This window comes from Oryzias melastigma, linkage group LG23 (assembly GCF_002922805.2).
Source record: "Oryzias melastigma strain HK-1 linkage group LG23, ASM292280v2, whole genome shotgun sequence".
NCBI lineage: Eukaryota > Metazoa > Chordata > Actinopteri > Beloniformes > Adrianichthyidae > Oryzias > Oryzias melastigma.
In genome coordinates, this window is record NC_050534.1 from 3,166,437 (window position 1) to 3,185,976 (window position 19,540).

Sequence of the window (19,540 nt, forward strand, 5' to 3'; positions counted from 1 at the left end):
CTGTCCATCCATCCATCCATTCATTCATCCATCCATCCATCCATCCATGTATCCATCCAACCATCCATCCATCCATCCATCCATCCATCCATCCATCCATCCATCCATCCAACCATCCATCCATCCATCCATCCATCTTCTTCTTCACATCCAGGACCGGGTCATGTGGCAGCAGTCTAAGCAAAGATTTTCAGACTTCTTTCTCCTCGGCGACTTCTTCCAGCTCCTCTTGGGGGACCCCAAGATGTTCCCAGTTCCAGCACAGAGACGTGGTCTCTCTAGCATCTCCTTGAGGCCTCCACCCTGTGGGACATGCCCGGAACACGTCTCCAGGGAGGCGTCCAGGAGCATTCACCTCAACTGGCTCCCCTCAATATGGAGGAGAAGCGGCTCTAATCCGAGCTTTCTCCGGGTGACCGAGCTTCTCGCCCTATCTCTAAGGGAGTGGCCAGACACCCTCCAGAGGAAACTCATTTCGACTGCTGTGTTCAGGATCTTATTCTTTCGGTCATGACCCAGAGCTCATGACCGTAGGTGAGTACTGGAACGAAGATCGACTGGGCCACCCTGGAGCCAGGCCTATGGTTGGGGTTCGCAGGTGAGTGCCTGGTGGCCGGGGTCCTCCCACTGTCCTCGGTTTGGTTCCAAAGGTGAGTGCCACTGCGGCCCAAACCCTTGTTCATCATTTCTTCACATCTAAAATATAAACTTTTTAAAATTAGATTTTTTTTTAGATGTTCAAAATTTCTTTCTAATTTACAATGTGTACTCTGGAGCTTTCAGATGTACAGTTTTTGTTTTCTTTTTTAATGTTAAAACCTGTTTTTTCATTTACTTTCCGCTGATCCGTATTTGACCTTTGACCGCATACAGCTCTGACAGTCTGAGTTGAACGCACACATTCAGAATGAAACGGTTAGAAGCATTCTATTATGAGATTTTAATTAAAAAATATCATTCTGATGTCATATTTCTCATGGTTTAATGTGTGATTGGCAGGAATCTGGTGATTCTATACATGACCCGATATGTGTCTCACAGTACGTCATATACCGCCATAGTATGCCCAACAAAATATTGTGATATATCGCAGAATCAATTTTTCCCTACACCCGTAAGTTAAAGGGGCCATACCATGGTTTTCTTAAGCCTTTAAGAGTGAACTTTATCCATATATATAATCACATTACCTTTGGATCACTAAGAAACAAATTATTTATGAAATAGTTACGTCTCGATTCCTGAAGCTCCGCCTGCCACTGCGTGTGGCTGCCATCAATTTCATGACGTCATCCTGGAGAATTTCTTTCTTCGTTTCTCCCACAAAAATAAACAGTATCCACATTTTTTTCAAAGATGGATGAACATACCATAGTAATATCCAGAACCTCTCTACTCACTATATAGTGCGTTCATCATTTTCTAGTGCTGTCAGAATCTGCTAATTCCAAAACTGAGTGCACTAAAAATTTCCTAGAAGTCTTTGCGGAAAACTAGCATACATCGATGCTCACTAGATTAGCGAAAATAGATCACAATGCATTGCGGTTGAACAATTTCGAACAAAAAAAAAACGTGTTTTAATGATTTATTAAAATAAACCATCCACATGGGGGGTGGGGTCTTAAAGGTGTCCCACATCTAGAGCATAGAACACCTGTCTGAGCTGGAAGTTATGGAAGACAGGACACAATTGGAAGATATAATGCACTGGAATAGTCACATTTTCATCGTATGGCCCTTTTAAAGCCCTTGAGTTCTGTACAAACTCTGCAGTGAATGTCTTCAAACAGTACAGGTCGGTGTGAGGCATGGGAAGCCATCTTTAGTGTCATTTAAACCCTTATTTTCTAAGATGTCATTACCTTACAGGGTTAGGGTTCCTCACTCAGGCCGGGTGTTTGGAGCCACACATTCCTCTGGCCTCACATCAGCGTCAGAGATGAAAGCTGCAGTTTGTGGAGACAGGTGAGCTCCGGCTGTTTTGATCTCTCAAACATGTATTCCATTTCTTCTCGTGCCACGAGGGACCCTCCAACCGCAGTCAGTGCTCTCAGGCAGGTTGCACCATGGGACACCGGGCAGGATGTGCTGCTCTCTTCAGTGGGATCAGCGGAGCTTCAGAAAGACCGGACTGACAACAGTTAGGTCTCCAGGTATCACCTATCACCGCCGCTTTCAGCCAACCTGCTGAGATTACAAGAGGAATCTCATTTCTGAGGCTTGCTCCGCCCAATTCTGACTTTAAACATCGAACGCCCTGAAGCCACGCTGCACTGCACTCTTTAACCCGAACGTTTGATTTCAGGCTGATGAGCTCCTCCAGGGTTGTGGTTCATGGTTGTTCATGACTCTGCAGCCGTGAGATGGAGCTCCAGCTGCACAGGAAAGCATGTCTGGAAACAAAAACCATGTTTTCTCACTCTCCAGTAACAAAGAGTAAACCTGTTACCGTCACAGGATCAACAAATTTCATGTTCTTGAATCTCCAGGAGAAACCTGAAGCTTACACACTTGAAGGGAATCAAAAATGTTCAGTAGATTCCACTCTGGACGTCACTGGAACAGGACTGCCGCTCCAGATGACGTCAGGACCACATTTTCATCATCATTTGTAAATCTACAAAGTAAAATTAACAGGTCTTGTTTTACAAATGTATATTGTCAGCATTTAAATTAATGTATTTATAAATGATACATTTACTGTCTAAATATTTAGTTACAAGCTAGATATTTATTTTAGGATAAATATTGATTTAAAAATTATATATTTAGCGTACATCTATAAAATTTAATATTTATTTTGCACATTAAATATTTACATCTTATCTAAATATTTTGTTTTTATTTTAAAAACTAAACATTTAGCTTGGATCTAAAACTTTAGTTTCTAACCAAATATTAAATTAAAAACAAAAAAAATTGTAAAATAGAAAAAAAAAACTATGTTTTTATTTAAAAAATAAATTTCTAGCCTTATTCTAACTATTTAGTTTTAAACTAAATATTTAGTTTTTATTTAATTTTTTTTTTACAAATATCTAGTTGTAACATTTCTAAATACATTAATTTAAAGGGTGAAATATGCATTTGAAAAACAAGACCGTTTTTTTCTCCTAAAACATTGATGCCAGGAGAACGCTGCAGTGCTGACAAAGACTTCCTGCTCCGTCGACGGCTATTTCCCTCCATTTAAAGCCCCAGACGAGGTTTTGCCTCCTGCTCCACCACTGAGTTGACTTTACACCATCTCCCAGCTTCAAAGACTTCTCTGTAATCTGGATAAAGCAGGCAGGACTGCAGGGGTCATGTTGGCTGGCTGGTGCCTGCAGGACCTCCTGAAGTCATGACTAAAGACCTGCTCTACTTGAACCACTGCGGGGTGGAACTCAGGAACTCCATTTACCTGCTCAATGTCTGCAGACACACCTGAGATGTTTTGGTGATCAGTCAGGAGATATCTCAGAAACCCTGATCATTGGCGATTGGTGTAGATCAGGGGTGTCAAACTCAAACACACAAGGGGCCAAAATCCAAAACACACCTTAGGTGACGGGCCGAACAGGATAAACATTTATTCAACACTCTAAAACTACGTATTTTACTACGTATAAACTACGTATAAATATTAGCAAAATGCCGAAAGATTTTTTTAAAGCTGCAATTTTATGAAACATACGGTGGCCCTGAAGTCCATATCACATCAACAACTCACTCGACGCAAAACAATTTAAAGATCACAACAGATACTGAAAAAAACGACATAATATTTGAGAAAACAAAACAAGATTCCAGAAACTAAAATGTAATAAAATAATAAATGCAGGGAAAACGAATAATTTCCAGAAATCAAAATGAAATGTAAAAAAATAAATCACGATAAAAATATAAAATAAAATAAAAAATAAAAAAGTAGGTATTAAGGGATATTTCAGATCTTCAATGTTGGCAAAAATAAAGATATCATAACATTTGATTTTGACTACATTTAAAAAACGCTTCCTTTTATTTTATTTCTTTTGGAATTTTGTTTTTTTTTCTTTAATGTAATGTTTTTTTGCTTTGTTAATTGTCGTTATGGTCTTTAACACAATTGCTATAATTGTTCTACAATAGAGGCACAAAAACTACAGCAAGAGTTTAGAAATGATGAAGAAAAAACAGCTGTTGAAAAAATCAGTTTAATGTCATAAACCGAGGTGTGGAAGACAGAAAGGTCAAAGCAGACGGAGCACCATCTCCTGCTTGTCCCAGAGGAGTCTGCAGGGGGCGTGGCTTCAGGCCATGGGCAGCTCGTGATGGGCCGCGTACTGACCCGTCGCCTCGTGGTAGATCTGCGAACGAAGACGGCGGTTAGGGGGAAGATACCGACGGGTGTGCCGCAGGTCGGAGGGGGGGTCCTTACCTGCCTCTCGATGTCAGCCAATAAGCTGCTGGCTCCCAGCCGAAACAAGTGTGGGTGGAGCCAGTCGGCGCCCAGCTCCTCTTTGATGAGAGTCAGCCACACCAGAGACTCCTGAGCGGTGCGGATGCCCCCCGCCGGCTTAAAGCCCACCTGCAGGAACACAGGATATCGTGCCATTTCTCGTCTGTTTTATTTGTTTATTTATAAGAAACTTTAAAAACATGTTTTTTTAATTTGTGACAAAAAAATAAAGTCAGAGAAGTTTTTTTATCAGAGAATAACTGAAAATATACTTTATTTTGGTATATCGTGATTTATATCATTATTTTAATACAAAATAATTTAAATCGCTATATACAATGTTTTCCATATCACCCAGATCTACAGCTGAACTTCATGCATGGCTGATGCTAGAAAAGGTCTTGATAGTACTTTTTAATGTGAAAATCAAAACTCTTTTTTACATGAAAACATTTTTAAATGAAGAAAAAGGTCACATTTTGGAAAAGAAAATTCCTTTTGGTATTTTTTACACTTTTGATATTAAAAATATCCAAGATTTACCTTGTGTCCGGTCCACAGGAAGTAGTCTCGGATGGCTCTCAGCATCACTATGGCGACGGGGTACGTGGCGTTGACCGCCTCCTTTCCCGTCGACGTCTTGATGAAGTCTGAGCCTGAGAGTTGGGAGAAACAGAAACCAGCTTTCCTTTATATAACTCAGAACATGAAGGCAGACCCTGCTGGTTCCACTCACAGCATTACCTGTATAAGACGGGCATGTCCAAAGTCTGGCCTGTGGGCCAAATGTGGCCCAAATTCAAATTTCTACCGGCCTGCAGGCTCCTGTCATGAAATATGTGGCCTCCAGCTCTTTCTAAAATCTAAAATGTCATGATTGTTATCTGCTAACAGTAGATCTGTGGTTACACTGACCCTTCAGTGACACTTTAACACATTTCCAAAATGTCGACTGATTTTTCTGATCAAACCAGTGTCTGTGTAACCCCGCTAAAGTTAAGTTTTTCCTTATTGACACTTACTTCATATAGATTGCAATTTTCAGTTTCTCCACTGGTGGCAGTCAACATTTTAAATGTTGTTTGGACATTAAGTTGGTTTTCTTTAGTTTTTTGGGGGAGTACACTGAAGGGTTTTATTATTTTCTTCTTAAGAAAAAAGGGACTGGACTCGATATGTAATATTTCATGTTATTTAATGTTGGCGAAAGTCTGTTTTTTCCAAACTTTTTTATTTCCGTTCACTTTCATTTTGGTCTAAATGTATTCAGATGTATTTCTGTTCACTGTCATTGCAACAACATATTCATTAAGGGTTAAAAGAATGCCGGCTGATTGGTTGGGGCTCACACATTTTCACTTCACCAAATCTGGCCTTTCTTTGCAGAAGGTTTGGACCCCCCCCAGTATAAAAGAAGTGGATAGAGCGATTCCTTCCCTGCTGGTGTTCTAAACAGGAAGTAGTCCTGTGGGGTTCAAGAAACCAAAATCCTACAGATTACTGATTGTTTTTCTGTAGTGACAGTTATCTAAGGAGCCAAATCCAAGTCATAAAGATTTTAAACATATTACTAAAAAATATATTACTAAAATATATATATACTGTATATATATATATATATACAGTATATATATATAGATATATATATATCTATATATATCTATATACTGTACATATATATATATTAGTAATATGGACACCTTTTTTGTTTAAAATCTTTATGACTTGGATTTGGCTCCTTAGATAACTTAAAAAACATGATATATATATATATACACACAGTAAATATATATCTATATACAGTATATATCATGTTTTTTAATCCTACTTAATTGTAACTTTGTATTTAAAAAAATATTTTAAAAACTGTTACCGCAGGATTTAAACCCAGGTGTCTTCTGATGAAAACATTACAAGACCTGGGTAATCACGTGCTCCTGATGCCGCGGCCGCATGTGGGAGGAGCTACCATCTCTGTCTGTGGATATCTCATTTAGAATGAATGGAAGACACAGACATCGTCGAGGAATAAGATTTATTAATTGTGAAGAGTTCAACAAACACATCAGTAATCATGTCTCCATGTTTGGGTTATGATTATTATTCAAAGATTTTCCCAGTACAGGCGGTGTCTGTATGAGAGCTGCTTCTGCAATGTTTCTGTGTCTTTGTGATTCTGCTTGAAGGTTCCGTGCTGGTCGCTCACATCGCGTCGCGGGACTTCAATTCACCTCAGAATAACACTGGAAATTCCCGCTTAGGTTAGGATAACCAAACCCTAAACCAATTTCTGAGTAATGATGTCACACTCACTCGGTCCAGTTCTCATAAGTTAAAGACTTCTGAGGATGAACCACTTCTCTAAAATGTATCCTTTCTTGACCAATAATTAATCAAGTCTAGTGTCTAATGCAGTGAATGTTCCGGCCCTCGATGTGTGTACGGACTCTTTATTCACTAACAGCTGAAACTCCTTAACTCATGCCAGAAAGTTAAAGACTAGGTTCAGTAGTTGACAGGTCCCCTCCTTTAGGGGGAGGGGTGGGGGGTGCTCCTGCCTGTGGCCAGGTCAGACGTGAACATATGGAACCGGCTGAGCGCTCATTCCTCTTCTCCGCGCTCGGCCGGTTTATCAGCAGCGAGTAAAAATAGAAGGCGGAGCAGAAAGAAGGATTCGGCGAGGAATGACGGCTCATTAGAACTCCAGAACATTTCCTGCTTCATTAAAACCACCTTCTTCCAGACCGGCTCGGGCCTCCACGTCCTCCAGCCGCCATGATCACAGATTCGTTATGAGGAGTCTTAATTAGCAGATAATGAATAAGGGTTATTAAATGTGGGTGGCAGTAATGAAGCTCCGTTCATTTTGGAGGGGGGGTTGAATATCCTCCTCCACTGATTGATAGCTAACATTCACTTTCATATTGTGATTCATAAGAACTCACAGATAAAGAAAACCTTTTTAATAATCATCTGTAACAGAGTTGTTTGGAGCTGCTTATTATGGGATGGACAGAGTGTCTAAGCAGCTGTTCCCCCGGGGAGTGAAAGCTGACGACATCTGAACTGAACTTTAGTTCATGTGATGGAGGATCTGACACCTTCAGAGGGTGGGACACAGAACCATAAAAGTTCTTCTGTGAATTCAGAGAAATCTCCTTTTATCTCCTTCAAACTGTTCTGGTTGAAGAGTTTCTGCTCATTCAGCATTTTCTTCTTTGGTTTGTTCTTCAATTCAATTCAATTTTATTTCTATAGCCCAAAATCACAAAGGAAATTTGACTCATTGGGCTTCATGCAGATCATTTTACAGATGCAGAAAATGAGTCATAAAATATGAACAATTGCTAAAAACTAAACAGACTAAATCAAAGTGGTTATCCCTGATCTTAGACCCTCCCTCCCGGTGAGGAAAAACTCCTAAAAAAGAAGAAACCTTCAGGATTCCCACATGGGGGAGAGATCCTATCCCAGGACGACCAGGCCACACCAGAACTATTAAAGAAAGATTAGCTTCTAAAACGACCTATTTAAATAGAGTTCATTCAGATAGAGCTGAGGGACGAGTGGTGATGAAGTCCATAGTCACTTCTACAGTTCTTTACATTTCATTCACATTGAAAATGAATGGAAAACCTCGTTCTCAAATCTTGTAATCCGTCATTGTAGTTACTTATTTTCCCTTGATGATCAATATTCAAAAAGCGCTTCTGTGAAAAGGTCGCCACCCATACCTTTCTGTCAAATTAGACTCCCAGATTGGTCAAAGTTTGACCTAGTTTAATGTTCAACACGCCAAGAACAGTTGTAGAAACATGTGTAATTATATGCGAAACTACACATGAATGCAACACCCAAATATATATGTGTATATATATATATATATATTTACACATACATATAAAAATAAACACACATATACATATTTATACATATATATATATATGTTTTTATAGTCTTGCGTTCATGTGTAGTTACGTATGTAAATACACATGTTTCTACATGTGGAGCCTATCCCGGCTACTGATGGGCGAAGGCGGGGTACACCCTGGACAGGTCGCCAGTCTGTCGCAGGGCATGATATAATATAATATAATATAATATAATATAATATAATATAATATAATATAATATAATATAATATAATATAATATAATATAATATAATAAAAAATAAAATAATACAATATGATATAATATAATATCATATCATATCATATCTGAGTGAGTTTATAGTTAACCTTTTAACACACCTGTAATTATTTGGACACCCCCCTTCTCTATACTTACACACACAAGAGACAATCCCATTCAGATGAGGTAAAATGTACAGATCATAGTTGTGTTTGTGTGGCACTGTCACACTGACCTGCCATCATGGCCACCATGCTGGCTTTGTAGACGTTGCTGAGGGTTTCCAGCTCTCCAACCGCCAGGATGGTCTTCATGTGGGCGTCGCCACAGGCCTCTCGGAACTGCCGGATCTCGTTGAACATGGCTGGAAGACAACCAGAACCACAGCAGTTGTCTTGGGATGCCACCATTGTTTGTTTGCTAATGTTTTGAAATACTTTATTTATCTTTTATTAAATAGAGTTTTTGAAGTTTTTTAAAAACAATAATTTTAGGCCTTTATTTAGTTTTTCATGTTGTTTCTTCTTCTTCTCCAGCACCTGAGCTAGACACGCTAGCCGGGCAAGACGAGGGGTTTAGTGCACGTGCAGAAGAGCTCTCGTGACGTAGCAACAGTTCATTAATTCAAACAGAGCGTTTCCTGTTGGCCAGTAATTTAAAAGGAGAAATAAAAACATTCTTATTACATTTGTTCTTTTTCATAATAACAATGCCACACATACATTAAAAACTCAAAAAACATGATTTTTATCGGAGGGGAACTTTAAACACTTCAAGTTTTAAGCTAATGATGGTTAAGATGTGTGTTTTACATCCAGTTGGCGCACAACCCGATTAGTTGACTTACCAAAAAATAATCGGTGATTAGCTGATAATTAAAATAATTGTTTATGGCAGCCCTAATTCTGAAAAATCCATAAATTCTTCTTCGTGGCTCAGCTGCTGACAGAACCTCATCCCCATCACTCAAGACCAATAAGCTGTCAAAGGACACCAGAGGCAATATCGTAGACCCGAATAAGACTTACATTTTTTTTTTTTTGCTGTTTAACTGATTCTGAAGGAAGTCTTATTTTGTAAAACTCCTGGATTCTTTCCATTACATCAGATTCAGGTCAGATGTTAAAATCCATCTGCTACTTCCATACAGCGGTACACCACTAAATTTGAACCCCAAAGCTAGCAAAGTTAACAAAAAATAAATAAAATAAAAACAGATTTGGAAAGTTTCTTTTGGCAGAAAAGCTAAGAAATCCGCATTTAACAGGAAACAAATATTTGGAATCTACTCCAAATATTGTGACAGTCGTTCACACAGACCATAATAATAATAATAGAGAATATTCAGCAGTGGGCTGCACGGTGGCGCAGTGGTTAGCGCTCTCGCCTCACAGCGAGAAGGCCCCGGTTCGACTCCCGGCTGGGACCTATCTGTGTGGAGTTTGCATGTTCTCCTCGTGCATGTGTGGGTTTTCACCGGGGACTCCGGCTTCCTCCCACCGTCCAAAAACATGCTTCATAGGTTAATTGGTGACTCTAAATTGTCCCTAGGTGTGAATGTGAGAGTGAATGTGTGTGTGATTGAGGCCCTGAGACAGACTGGCAACCTGTCCAGGGTGAACCCCGCCTTCGCCCATCAGCAGCCGGGTTAGGCTTCGGCACCCCCGCCACCCCGAAAGGGACAAAGCGGACAAGAAGATGGATGGATGGATGGAATATTCAGCAGCCATCTAATGTTACCAGGATGCTGCTAATAAAGTTGTTCAAATGGTGGATTCATGTTTATTTTCATACTTAAAACTACAATTACAAGGTTGAAGTTGGTGCCGGATTTTTTAGGAGTAATCAACCGATATGGTTTCTTTTCAAGGTCGATACGATATCGATATTACCGATATACGTTTTGCTGCTAAAGTGAACATATTGGCATCAAATTTTTCAATAACACAAGACATCTGTTCTCATTTGATTTACTGCACTAAAATGTTTGTTTCTCAGTTGTGACTATTTAGTTATCTGTTACCTGAAATAGTCAGAGAAGTGAGCTATGACTTTTTGAATAATGGAAAATATACTTTATCGTCATATATCGTGATACATATCATTATTGTGATATAAAATAATTTATATTGTGATATATATTTTTTTCCATATCACCCAGCACTAGTTTGAGGATTGAGAAAAGTTGAAGACCCCTGCTCTAAACGGTGTTTCAACCATCGTCAGTTTTGTCTGATTTCTGTCCATCGATAAAAAAACTGCAGGTTTTAGATGGAGTTTTCCTCCAGTTACGACTTTAGCTTTCCCAGAAACAAGAATTTCCCCCCAAAAAAGCTCTAATGGAATCTGCTGGTCACGTTTAAAGGCTGTTATTGTACAGTTACGACAACTGTCCATATTGGGATTGGAATATAATAATCCTGACTGATGAATCTTCAAATAACAAGCAAAGACCCATCTTCACATGTTTTTGAAAGCCAAAAACAAACAGGAATCTTCTTCCTGATCTCACCTTCCCACTGCCCCGTGAGAGCCAGCATCCGGTTGATGACGATGTCGATCTCGGTGGCTCCGTCGCTCACCGCAGAGCGGACTTCCTGCAGCCGACTCTCCAGCGGCGTCTGGCCAGCCGGGAAGCCGGTGGCCACTGATGAGCAGAGAGCACAGGATTTACACACACACTGTGGTTTGTGTGGGTCGACGGCCGATGCAGGTGTTGTCGTACCTGAGGCGACAGGAAGGCTGGAGTTTGCTGCTTTCAGTGAGCGGACGGCATCAGCAACGCGAGAAGGATACACACACACTGCAGCTGTAGTGATTCCTGTGACAAGAGAGGAGGTGGATATGAAGCAGTCTGTGTCTCCCTCTGCTGGTTAGACGCTGTACTCCTCTCATGCCTATTTCGCTGTGATTATAGAGTGAAGTCAGCTTCACGTATGTTCAGGACATTTAACTGTCCAATCAGAACAAACTCAGGAAAATCTGTTTCTTTCAATTTAAAAGGAAATCTTTCCTACGTAGCAGCTTGAATTTCAGTCTTCAAGAACTGCATCTCTGCAGAACCTAAACCAGTTTGATTGTTGAAAGGTGAGAACCAAACCGCAGCACCTGGTTAGGAGGCCGTTAGTCTGCAGCAGAGCTTCCCAATCCTGATCCTGAATCACTGGTTCTGATTGTTTGACCTTTTCACTCGACTCTCACACCTGATTTAATAACCGTCTCAGATGAGCTCATGCTGGAGTATTTATCAAAACTGTAAAACATGGAGAGCAGGGATCCAGGCTTCCAGAAAAAGAACCAAAGAAATGGTGGTGATGGTAATAAAATGGATAAAAAGTGACCTTTGTCATGCATGTCCATCGTCCTGAGCAGGTCGCGTCTCACTGGCTGGATGGCTTTCATGCAGAGTCGATGTACGTTGGAGGGGGTGTCATCTCCAGACAAGGTGGTCAGATCGATGCAGGTGACGGCCTTCAACAGCCAGGCAGACTGTCAGCAACACAGAGCACAGAGCTTTAGTTCCTCACCTTCCCTCGGCAGAATGCTACAGCAGCTGTCCACATTCACTCATGAAGGGAATGGAAGGAAACGGAATCACTCTGGATGATCTGATTCAGGGCTCAGGTCTGTTAGAACCCTTAAAAACTTGAATTCTAACTCAAATAAATCAAGTTTCTTCATATTTCTAACATCAGGAACATCCTGTCTCAGAGCGATAAAGAAAACCAACTTCATGGATTTGCTACTTCAAGATTAGACGGCTGTGATTCTGTTCTCCAAAATCCACCAGCCAGTTTGATGAAAATGGTTAGAAGATCATATTTAACCATTTTTAGATTCTCTTCATCACTTCATCACTGTTGGTTAAAAACATCAACATTTGAGAGGCTTCATGATTCTCTTGTAGTTCCATCTTTTCCAAACAGAACATGATCTCAATTTGCAGGATTACAAGTCAATCCTAGAATCTCCTGAACTAGAATGGAGAGTCAGAGCCGTCAGCTATCAGACTCCTGTCTAGTAGAACCAACTTCCTGTTTCAGTTCAGCAGGCAGACTCCATCTCTGTCTTTAAACTTTCCTTTCTGATGAAGCTGATAGTGAATTTGGGTAACACTGAACCATGCGTTCGATCATCAACAACCATCTGTTGTCTCCCACAAGCTAGCTGGTAGGTCTAACTCAGAAATGAGCACAGATCCATGTTTTCGGGTAGAGCAGCTCTTGCAAGAGGGCAGATCATCCATTTTCAAACTTACTTTTCATCAAAAATGCATAAAACATTCGAGTGAGAGACAACTGAGTACATATTGGAGGTGTGGAGACTCACCTGCCACTGTTTCTTGGGAAGCTTCTGTCCTTGAATGTTCTGAGCTCTCTTCAGCACCGCCTGAGTGTTCACCCTCACTCTGGATATCCACTCCAGGTCTGTTCCAGTGAGGAGAGGAGAAGCAAACAAGACAGATTTACCAGCGTGGTCACGGCGCAGCGGGGCGTCCAACTCCTTTTAAACAAATCCATGGATACATGAAATAATAAACCACAACAACTGTTTAAGTGTCAAACAGAACATCAGCTTTGTGGACTTGTTTTGAATTGCTTCATGGATAAACCCTAATCGCCCCCATGTTGGATGAGAAAAGTATCACCAACCCCACTTCTGTCAAAGTCAAGGACACAGGACCGGATCCGGCCCTCTGGGTAACTCCAACCAAAGGAAGTCCATTCTGGCGCCATTTTGTCATGATACAGACATCGCCATGTTGGAACCAGACAACCTCAGTAAGCAGCGATTGGACCGAGTCTGTCTGAGTCAACGTTTCTATGACAACCACTCTCTCTCCAATCAGGACTGAGCTTGTTCAAAGGCCACTTGACTTGAGAAAATCTATCAACCAAACGTGTGACCACACCTACTTTTATTGAGGCACCTGATTGGCCAGTTTATATCTTGAGTAATTTGTACTACAGAAAAAATCTGAGGATTATCAAGAAGATGATGAAGATGTATCAGAGTTAGAATGTTGTTCTGACAAATACAATGAGTAACAACTGTTTATTTCTCTATAGAAGTTTGGAGTCAACAGGTACTTCCTGTTTGGAACGCCAGGGAGAGGAGTCATTCAGTCCAGTTCCCATATATATAGTCAATGGTCAAAATTGGTAAAAATTGCTTTATTTACCCCAAAATTGTTTTATATCTTACAGGACATACGGAACGTCAGATTTATCCTTCAGTCACCAACATTTCCACCAACATGAACCATCTCTGCTTCCTTCAGGCCTCGTGACTCCCAGTGTGACCAAAGTCAGGTCAAACTAATCAGAGTCATTTTCTGCTCACTCAGACTTATTTGCAGCATTCCTGGAGTCATAAGCAAAACAGAACCAGTGCTGAGTTCTGAGCAAACACAACAGTTCCCACATGAGAACTCTGGAACAAACGTCAGCTGCTTCTCTCCTGTGCTCACCTGGACATGGTTAGGACAGGGTCCAGTCTGGATTGTAGTAGATGGATACTAAGATTACTTTTGACTCATCTGAGGATGAACAGACAGCAGCAGAAATCTGTCAGGCTGTTGTTGGTTAAGAGGGACCAGCAAAAACTGATAAGTGGACGGGGACTTGTGGGAACTTCTGAGAAGAAACTCGAAACAAAGATCTAGTGGTAACATTAGCATTTCTTCAGGCCAAAACTCACCTGATGAAAGCTACAGAGAATATCCTGACTACAAGTGTTTGAAGCACAGATTAATGTACTTTTGTATTTCTGAAATGGATAAATGGGTTTTATTTTACTGGTAATACATCTTCAATGTAAAACTTGAAACTATTTCTTGTTGTCAAAAATCTTTATAATTCCAAATAAGGCTGCCATGATTAATCAACTAGTCCCGACTATTAAAATAGTCGACGACTACGGCTTTTTAGTGCTGCGTCCATCATTGTCAATGACAAACATTTGCTGTACTGCTAATCCTGGTTAGTAGAGATGTCACAGGAAGTTATAGGAAGACTCAGGTACCATAGCAACAGGTTTAATAAACTATCTTTCTAATGGTCTTTATTTTTAGTTAGGATTTAGCTTAAACACCTCAAGTGAAATCCTTCCGCTCTCCTTAGCTTGTTTACATTAAAAGTGGGGTCATCTGGACCCCACAAGACAGTGCCCTGAACTTTTTTATTCAATGATTGCCTGGTGTCCAATGACAGACATGAAGTCTTGTCCACCTTTGTCATGGAAGGGCTAACACCTCAACAAAAGGGTGGGGTCATCTGGACCCCATAAGAGAGCACGAAGGTTAAAGCAAATGATGGTTATGATGTGTGTTTTACATCCAGTGTACGCATGACCTGATCACTCAACTAATTGAAAATAATAACTGGGGATTGGTCAAGTATTGAAATAATTGTTTGTAGAAGCCTTAATAAAAAATAAAAAAATCCATAAATTCTTCTTTGTGTTTTAGCTGTTGCCTAAACCTCCCCACCATGAGCCAGGACCAATGAGTTGTCAAAGAACACCAGAGACAAGACTGAAGACCCGAATAAGACTTTTCTTCTGAAATAAATCACTGGCAATCTCCCTCCACCTGGAGCTCCAGGAAAGTTCTCACCTGGTGAAGTAAAAATGATCTAGAAAACGGTCTACAATAGAGCTGACACGATTAGTCGACTAATCGACGACTAATTTAATAGTCGATTAGTCGCTACTTTATATTATATGGAGTCAGAGTGTAGTAAAGTTGAAAATTATAACGGCATTCTGCTAGCTTTTAGGATTATTTTGGCATTTATTAAGGTTTTTTTTTAGGCTAATTTGGAGTTTAGCTAATATTTTAGCAGCATACTAGCTTTTTGGCAAATTTAGAAGTTAGGAGACAATTACACAGGGGAACTGGTCTATGACCTGAAGAGAGCTGAGAGCACAGTATCAAAGGTTACTATGGTAACACACAACGTTGTCATGGATTCAAATCCTGCAGAGCTCCAAAGGGCAACACATGTCCAAACCTGTGTGGTGTTCAACAGTGACCATCTCTGGTGAACATGATGTGATCCAGTGAGATCACATTGGTATAAACGCCACTTGCTATCTTTGAAGGGGAAGGAAGACTGAGCTTTATCTAAAGAACTCCATACCCACTGTGAAGCATGGGGGTGGAAACATCATGGTTTGCGGTTATTTTTCTACAAGGTGTACAGGATGGCTGGTTTGTAAATAAGGAAAGGATGAATGGATCCATTACGTGAGCAACCTCTTTCCATCAGAACCCTGAGGATGAAACATGTCTGGATCTTCCAGCAGGATGATGATCTCCAGAGCGCCACAAACATTAACCTGACTTTAACCTGCTGGTCAGTCAACCCTATCACTCATTAAACTTCACCTCCCCCTTCATCAAAGGATGCAACAACCCCTGTCAGTGGTGCAAAAGCCCGCGCGGCTCCGTCTGTCATGGCGACTGAAGCAGAGCTCTACAGAACCGGAGCTGGAGGTTCTTCAAACACAACTTACCGAGGGCTGCCCCGGGATTCCTGGACGACATGACCGAGAAACTCCAGTCCGACAACCACAGTAACGGCGGACTGAGAGTGTCACGTGGGCAGCACGGGGGCTGTCAACGCGCAACTTCCGGGTCAGTGACGTAGGGACGTAGAGCACGCTACGTAAGCCTGTGGACACGTGAAGAGCGCCGCCATATTGGACATGTCAGTAAGCAATGAGACATAGTTTAGCAGAGAGAGTAAAATGACCAAAAAATGCTTAATTTTAGTCCAATTTTAATAGGAAAAAAATTCTGATCATCACAAAAATAAGACTCAGGCTGTGGTATTATTGTTTATATACAAAGTGTAAACTTTTCTACAAATAAATATGTTATATTGTAAACAAAATGCACACATGATGGATGGTTGTGATTTTATTCAAATCTTCACACAGAATAAGATTTACACAAAGTGTTAGAGTCCGTGTTTATAAATGAACAGGTGTTATGCCAAGGTACGTTATCCCTGCTAGAATGTATGTCCCCGGTCTCAGGCATCATTTGCTTCACTTATATTTTGTCCCCAAAAAGCATAAAAAGATGGACGATCATGATATACTTTATTCTAGGGTTTTATTGTTATATTTCCTTTTTTTCTCCAACATATTCTGCATAAAACAACAACAGCTTTTTGTGTAAAAAAAGAAAAGAAAAAAAAACCTTTGCTCGAGTAATTTAGGATGAGAAACCCAATTTATGAAAGTATAAATGATGGAAGCATGTAACAGCGGACAATTATGAAATATTTGTTGTTTCTACTGCAAACTATTGAGAGGCACAGATTCTGGCAGACTAGATCAGCACCGACCTGACAGGATCTGTGTTCCCTCTCGCTCTACATTCAATATGTGATTGAAAGAAAAAAAATCTAACATGACAGTAAACTCAGAAAAGTCCTAGAATAAAGTCTGTTTTGATCATCCATCTTCTTCTTATGCTTTTTTTGGACAAAAGCTGAGTGTCACGAAACAAATCAAAGATTCCTGGGGATACACATTCTTGCAGGGGGAACGTACCTTGGCACAACACCTGCAACAGGGATTTGACGCTGAGCTCTTGTCTCTTTGCTACTGAGGAAATCCTTGTTGGTTTCTTTTCTTCCGCTTAGTAATCTGTTTACCAGTAAGTTACCTGTTTGATCTGAGGTTGAACACATACAAATACCACAATCATCCTTCATAAAACTAAAAAGATTAATGGTCCTGGCAGAAAATGTGGAAATAGACTACAGTGTACGCATGTAAAATAAGCATCTAGCCCTTTCCAAAATGGCGTCAAACTTTGTGCATGCAACAAGCTAGCGTAGCACCCATTGACATATATTATTTTATCCTATATTATATATTTTATACTATATATATTCTTTTATTTGTTCCATTATTTTAAGCAATCATACTGTCAATGTTAGCAACTCTAGCCCATGTATCTCTTTGGCCGCTACTAAAGTGACTTCATGTTTACAGGTTTTGACCTGAACTTTTTTCTTGACCACATTTATTTTGAAAGCTGAAAGTGCTGAATAGCCGCACTTAAAATAAACACTGTGGTTTGGTAACCATTCCTGTTTTCACAATTACCCCTTAAAATACCCAGTAAAACAACAAATACTCCTTAAAATTACAACACAATTTAGCCTGAGACGCAATTGAAAACATGCAGACATGCAGCAGTGTGAATCTTTGCCGCACAAAATGTATTTTGATCAGTTTTTGAGCTTGATCACACGTGTGCCGAAAAAAACTTTTTAGAATAATAGTAATGAATGTTTGATGTTTTTAGTAGAACCTAAAATACTGGAGGATTATTCAGATTTGTATTTTGGTTTGTGGACAATCTTAGAGGGGAAAAGAAAACAGTTAAATGGGACAATTATAAAAGAAACATTGACCAATTTTCTATTTAAACTGGTAAAATTACCTTTTAATTATTTAGGTAAAATCATGTTAAACAGCTGTCAGCTTTGGCAGTCTGACGGTCTATACCTATAAACCATAAGTATGAATAATTACACAGTAGCAGTGATATCACATATTTAGTCTGAAGTCGCCATGAAAAGGGTCCATTAGCAAAGAATAAAAGAGATTTTGAATATAAATTGTTAAACGTACCAAAAATATTTTATTTTAGACTATAAAGATGATAGGAAAGAAACCTATTTTATTTTCACAAATCTTCACTTATTTTTTATACATTTTGGATTTATCAGAAAAGATTATCAAACCCACATTTGAACAAGGACAGGAACTGTTGAGAGATTCTATTTAATTGTATTTATTTCATTTTATACCGTCAGTTTGAGATTTGAGTAATGTGTTTTTGCTGAATGTGATGTAATGTTACTCTTTCACCACTAGGTGATGCAGGTTTAAAGATGATGTGTGTTCTGTCACTTCTGGTAAAGTATAAATAATTAAAAAGAAATCAAGAACCAGATTATGTTAACTACGTATAAAAAAGTTAAGTAGAACATAACGGGAGGGATTTGATACATTTGTTTATTTTTTCTTCATTTCAAGCAATACATCGAACTATTTGACAAACTTAATATTTAATTGATTCAATATGTTGTACTGTATGTATAAGTGAGAATATAATTATTTATCATTAAGAGTAATCCTTATTATGGTATCATTTGCATGTGAATGTGGACACACGTGTGTGTATATGTACAATTCTTTATTATGACTAATTCTCCAAATATTTGATGCATCTTTGCATATGTTTTAGCATTTGCTTTTAGCTTGAAATAAACTAATTTCAACTATGTTGAGGTTTAGTGCTGTGATTATTGATTATTTCCTTAAGAAACACAATCAGCTTTCTGTTTCTGGTAAATATTCCAATAAGCTAAAAGAAATGAATTCTTCAGTCATTATCCTTAGAAAAAAAGTTTTCTATTTTAGTGAACAGTACATATGCTTAGTCTTTCTTAAGAGTGAAAAATGCTTGAAGTTCACTTTTTATATACTAGATGAATATTAAACTTACAATTTTCCACTTTAGTTTGTACACTTCCTATACTGAAACTCAAATACATTTAGTGAAGTAAACTTTGATTGTATTACTTTTTCATGAGGACTCCCACCTTCCTATTGAAGGTGTAACAGGGTATCTATGCTGTCAGTCTGGGTGCTGAGGCCTGAGGCAGTGCTGAACAGGGGTTTTGAAAGCTTAGGTGGTCCATCCTGGGGAGTTTCTACAGCAGGGGGGTCAAACTCAATCACACAAGGGGCCAAAATCCAAAACACACCTTAGGTCGAACAGGATAAACATTTATTGAAGACACTAAAACTACATTTTTAAAAACCACATTAAAACCAGAACTTTTTAACATCATTATGATCTAGATATATAGTATTACCTGTGATAATGCTAGTGTGAATGCTGTAAGCTGAATTTGACCTGAAGATGCTGAAATTGATAGTTGAAATA

The 19,540-nt window shown here is 39.4% G+C and overlaps 1 protein-coding gene across 1 annotated transcript; it reads right to left on the reverse strand.

Moving 5' to 3' along the window:
* Nucleotides 1-4,163: 4,163 nt before the first annotated feature.
* Nucleotides 4,164-16,222, reverse strand: dera (deoxyribose-phosphate aldolase (putative)). Its single transcript, XM_024292223.2, has 9 exons — nt 16,078-16,222; nt 12,889-12,986; nt 11,901-12,048; nt 11,285-11,380; nt 11,072-11,206; nt 8,795-8,923; nt 4,970-5,082; nt 4,406-4,555; nt 4,164-4,334 (listed from the first exon to the last, which is right to left on the reverse strand). The coding sequence occupies exons 1-9, from the start codon at nt 16,106-16,108 to the stop codon at nt 4,278-4,280; spliced, it is 957 nt and encodes a 318-aa protein (XP_024147991.1). The 5' UTR covers nt 16,109-16,222; the 3' UTR covers nt 4,164-4,277.
* Nucleotides 16,223-19,540: the final 3,318 nt, after the last annotated feature.

Excerpts from the sequence above, each read along its gene's own strand:
- dera (XM_024292223.2), bottom strand. The coding sequence starts at position 16,108 with ATGTCGTCCAGGAATCCCGGGGCAGCCCTCG. Across the intron at positions 11,207-11,284 it reads CAGCCTTCCTGTCGCCTCAG|TGGCCACCGGCTTCCCGGCT; the intron begins GTACGACAACAC and ends TCTGCTCATCAG. Across the intron at positions 4,335-4,405 it reads TGGCTGACATCGAGAGGCAG|ATCTACCACGAGGCGACGGG; the intron begins GTAAGGACCCCC and ends CTTCGTTCGCAG.